At 32.4% G+C, this 4,577-nt stretch overlaps 1 protein-coding gene across 20 annotated transcripts; it reads right to left on the reverse strand.

Annotated features, from left to right (window-relative positions):
- Window positions 1–342: 342 nt before the first annotated feature.
- On the reverse strand, window positions 343–4,577 carry LOC145120151 (FACT complex subunit SSRP1-like). 20 transcript variants are annotated; one of them, XM_079055956.1, is made up of 14 exons: window positions 4,210–4,577; window positions 4,011–4,066; window positions 3,784–3,868; window positions 3,637–3,689; window positions 3,371–3,542; window positions 3,022–3,263; window positions 2,842–2,902; window positions 2,639–2,736; window positions 2,420–2,513; window positions 1,712–1,772; window positions 1,515–1,623; window positions 1,308–1,394; window positions 1,131–1,223; window positions 343–1,052 (listed from the first exon to the last, which is right to left on the reverse strand). In XM_079055956.1, the coding sequence occupies exons 9-14, from the start codon at window positions 2,445–2,447 to the stop codon at window positions 963–965; spliced, it is 468 nt and encodes a 155-aa protein (XP_078912082.1). In that variant the 5' UTR covers window positions 2,448–2,513; window positions 2,639–2,736; window positions 2,842–2,902; window positions 3,022–3,263; window positions 3,371–3,542; window positions 3,637–3,689; window positions 3,784–3,868; window positions 4,011–4,066; window positions 4,210–4,577; the 3' UTR covers window positions 343–962. The 20 variants fall into 20 exon arrangements, with proteins under 20 accessions (XP_078912082.1, XP_078912080.1, XP_078912078.1 ...); XM_079055954.1 differs by having other exon boundaries at window positions 3,465–3,503; window positions 3,637–3,694; XM_079055952.1 differs by having other exon boundaries at window positions 3,371–3,503; window positions 3,637–3,694.

Consider the following 4,577-nt stretch of genomic DNA (forward strand, 5'->3'; position numbering starts at 1 on the left):
AAAAACCTTCTATGCGAAAAACCTTTTGGACAAAATTTATACAAAAAAAAAACATATCTTTTACATATAAAAACTTTTTTTTAACAAATTTTTTTGTAAGAAAAAGGTTTTGATGTAATACTTAATGTTTGTAAGGACGTATATAAAATTTTCCCAAAATTTATAGAGACTTAATTGAATATATATGAGCTCAAATGTAAATATTGAGTTTTTTTCTATCCTTGTTTTCCAAAGGTTAGTTTGCTTTCATCCATGTGTGTTTCCCAAATGACATTTTGGTAAATTGGTATAACTTTGTTCGGTCTTCGTTTTATAAAGGGGTGATTCACTACTAGAAAAAGGTTAATGTAATACGGTTGAAATTATGAATATAGTACGTACATAGAGGGCGTATTAGTAGAGGGGTGTATTAGATTACATGCCTAATAGAGTACAGCTATTTAACCGTACTCTATATGTATCCTATCTACTTTCTAGAACCATCACATACAATCATCTAATACGCCATATATATACATCTAATACACTAATAAACAACCGTACTTGATGTCTCACATCCCCCATTCCTTCCTTTCCACCATTCATGCCCACCCATTCTACCATTCATGCCCATTCTGGCTTTGCATTCCATTCCTTCCTTTCCACCATTCATGCCCATTCTGGCTTTGCATTCCACTCTTACCAAAATAATAATAATGAGAGAGAGAGAGAGAGATGTGCCACATACCCCACTTTCTGCTTCATCCCCATCATCTCTTTATATGCTTCAAGTTTTTCTTTCTAGGAAAATTTTCTACCACCAAAAAATAGTTAAAATTGCAGTATATTTCTGAGGTCTAAATGCTAAAAATAGCAACATACTTTCATTTCTTTTCATTGCAACATTGTGCTTTTAACTTTTTATCTTATTAAGGCATGTTACTATATAATATCTTTCAAAGATCTACTACCTAAATATAGAACTAAACTTGGATTTTTTTTCTTATTAGGGCATTATACTTTCTACCAGATAATGCACGCAAGATCATTGTGAACACTTCATGAATAAGTTCCTGTTGATTTCAAGGATAAATTTGAAAATTTAGCATACTTAATACCATCATGAAGCTTAAGTATGAAGTACATTTTACCTTATATGATGATTCTAATTTGTCTTTGTATTTTGTAGAATACAAGTTTTCATTCATCATCAAAGAGCTCTCGACCATATAATCAGTTTCAAACTGACACAACAAAAATAAAGAGAGCATCATATGTGGGACCCGGATTGTGAGGGAGTAATGTGAAAAACAGTGAAGAAATGGTACCTGCATTACAATATATGGGTACATTGTTTGACCTTTACAGATAGGAGGGTCCAGAGTGACAACCACAAACGTGTGAGGTTGGTTAGACTGCATCAGCAAACAGGGTAATATAGTCATTTTATTTTGTAAGTGAGTAAAACCAATGACAAAAATATATCAGGACTTAAAACAACTCTTTGCCATGTGTAAAGGAGAACAAACGAGAACCTTAGGCAAGACAAAAACATGGACTAGGCTGTTGTATTGAATTTTGAAATCAGTGGCTTGCCCTTCAAGCCTTAAAAAGGAAAGGTGAAGTTCAACATTGTATCGACCCCTGTAATACAAAGATACTCCCATTATAGTGCTTGATAAATAAGATAAAAACCAATTATGACACTTGACACATGGAATAAAGGCAATACCTTGGTGTAAGAATCGTAATGATTTCAGTGACAACAGCTTCTTCACCTCCAGCCCCATCATCTGCCATGGACATTATTTTATCTCGGAAAATCTTATAAAATGTAACAAAAAATTTATAAAATATATAAAATGGAACTCCAAATGCAGCAATTAACAAACAAACAAAACCAACTAAAATTACATTGTTAGTGAGGCATCCATTTGCATTAATGAGGAAGCCAAAATATAAATTGAAAGGTAGCACTAAAGAAGCCAACAAAGGCAAATTGCTAGAACTTATTCAACATGCACAAAACTCCCATCAATAGCAAATCCAAGACCAGTTCTCTAAACACATCAAGCCTGAAATCCTTTTAGGCATCGGTTCCTAGGCAAAGAGGTCAAAAACTGATTTAAAAAAATTGAATGATATAATAGAAAAACTAAACAATTAATTGGAAGTAAACTTTGTTAATTTAATTTGTATATTTTTCAAAGAATAATGCTATAATAGGTAAAAGGGAAAGTAGACACTATAATAAACAAATCAAAGTTCATTGTTATTTCTTGCATAACAACATTAATGATTTATAAAATAAATCAAAGTTCATTTTTTGGACATGATTTGTTCTTCGTATAACATGATTTATATAACATGGAAATTAAGTAACTGCATGCAACATATGAGATATAAGATGTATTAAACGCATTGCTTACTGCTTACTAACCTTCCCAATGAACTTCAAAAAGATTCATAGGAGCCTTGTGACGACCATTATTGGTTGAAATTTACTAAGTACATTTGAGAGGGAAAAGAATGCCCTGAAACAATAATTAAGTGATTATCATACCATATATGAAAGACTCAATCATAGTTATTGTTACACATGTCTTTAAAACAAAGAAAAACAGATCAAGATTATGAAGCTAAAAGTTGTTTTACAAACCTAAAATGGTAAAATGGTATAATGATGTCTGTTTCATCTACTTGCAAGGTCACGCTCTTTATTTTATCATCTCGATATTGTCCAAGTTTCAGGATTCCCTACAAAAAATGTTTAATTGTATTAATAACAAGTTTTTATTAAAAAAATGGGTAAACATAGATTTAAACATTTTTTTCGTCATAAAGATGACATAATCATCATACCTCTTATTATGGCGAACCTTTTATCCCTTACATAAAACTTCAAATCAGAACATAGTACAATCTACACCACAAGGCTTTAAAAGTTAGACATCAACAAAATACCATTGATCAAATGATATCTGTAAGTTGTAACTTTTTAGCCCAAGACTTCGAATTAAATGGTTAAATAATAGTACTAACCTATTGTTAATGTTGGGGAAGGGACTATATGGTACTAGATTTGTCTGAATCATTATCATCATTATCACCTGCAACCTATGTTCATGCAGCAAACTCAAAGTTAATCAAACAAAACTACGATATATTAATGATTAAAAGATGACTTCTGACAAAGATTTCACAAGTTTTTTGTTGTAGAATTCCAAGCTCTTTTCATATTTCTTCTTCCTTTTGTCAGCTTTAGCTATAAAAGGTGTTGTGTCCTACATTCACATCACCAAAAAAACAGGTAAATACTACATCAATTTTCTATATATTCTTATAAGTTTTAATTCTAAATGTTAAAAGTTAAAACCTTTATTCAACGAACCTACAAATGTTATTCTATATGGTTATTATTGTTCTGTCTTTTATTTCGCATTATAATTTTGCCTCAAAAACTAAACGTATAATACTTATAGGACCTGCCATTGACTTCCATTTTGCCACACCAGCTTACCAACCTGATAATACGCAAGTGAAATTCAAATCCAAAGCTACAACTTGAAAGCATAAACTCAACTCAATTTAGATAGAGAATACTTGAACAAAGCTTAATAAATTTCGAGGCAAATAGCAAAAAGGAAGATCACTCACAGCAACAACAGAGTTGTGTTCAGAGTTATCTTCTTTGAACTGCTTTCTAAAGTCTTCCCTTCACAACACATTAACAAAAGGAAAACTATCTAAATATTGGAAATTAAAGTAAAAGTAAAAGCTAAAAGATAAACTAAAAACAATTACTAAGTGCTAGCAGGTCCCTTAGGTTTATTGGGATCCTTAGCAGCTTCCCCTTGGCTGCAGTTTTCTTTACAGCCAACCTAAAATTCTAACAAAAAAATTGTTAAAAAAATACCAAAATCGTGATCATGGGGAAGAACAAAAACCTAATTTCATTGAAGATAAAAAAAAAAAAGCAACATAAACCCTAACAGATGGCACTATGAAACATAATATAGATTAAATCGTACTTTGTATCAACTTTCCTCGTAGCATGGCTTGATTTGCCTCCTTTCGTCGTTTGATCCTGAATGAAACAACCAAAATAACAAACTAGGTAAAAAAAATCAAGACGAAAATGGTTGTATGTGACAAAAATTAGAGTCGACATTGAGGAAAAAGATAGATAACCGAATAAAAACAAAGATCGAGTAACAATGAAACAACAACCCTATCTCCGATCCGATCTGCCATACATCTGATATGATATGCGGTACATATATCCTTTTTGCCTCACAAATTCGAGCGAATTCCAATAATCGATCATACATCCCGAATTCCCGAACTGATATCCAAAAAAAAAAAAAAATGAAATCCTTTCTGTTTGGTTAAAAAGGGGGAGGAGGCGGTGCTCCAGTGGTCGTCGGGATGAGGAGAGATGACGGTTTAGTGATTGTCTAGAGGAGAAGAGATGGTGGTGCGACGGTCGTAGGGAGGAGGAAGGATCGAGTGGCAGTTTGGCGGTGAGATGAAAAGACGAGGGCTCTGTTCCTTTCACTTTTTTTTTGAACGGCGGGACCGAAAAATAAAATAATTGA

Source organism: Lactuca virosa, chromosome 6, assembly GCF_052849685.1.
Source record: "Lactuca virosa cultivar CGN04683 chromosome 6, Lactuca_virosa_CGN04683_v6, whole genome shotgun sequence".
NCBI classification, from domain to species: Eukaryota; Viridiplantae; Streptophyta; class Magnoliopsida; order Asterales; family Asteraceae; genus Lactuca; species Lactuca virosa.

Bases quoted from the DNA above. Each gene is read 5' to 3' on its own strand.
- LOC145120151 (XM_079055945.1), bottom strand. From the start codon at position 4,233: ATGGCAGATCGGATCGGAGATAGGGTTGTTGTTTCATTGTTACTCGAT. The intron at 4,067-4,170 runs GTTATCTATCTT...TGTTTCATTCAG, and splicing joins TCGATCTTTGTTTTTATTCG to GATCAAACGACGAAAGGAGG. The intron at 3,264-3,464 runs GTCCTATAAGTA...ATGTGAATGTAG, and splicing joins AAAATGGAAGTCAATGGCAG to GACACAACACCTTTTATAGC.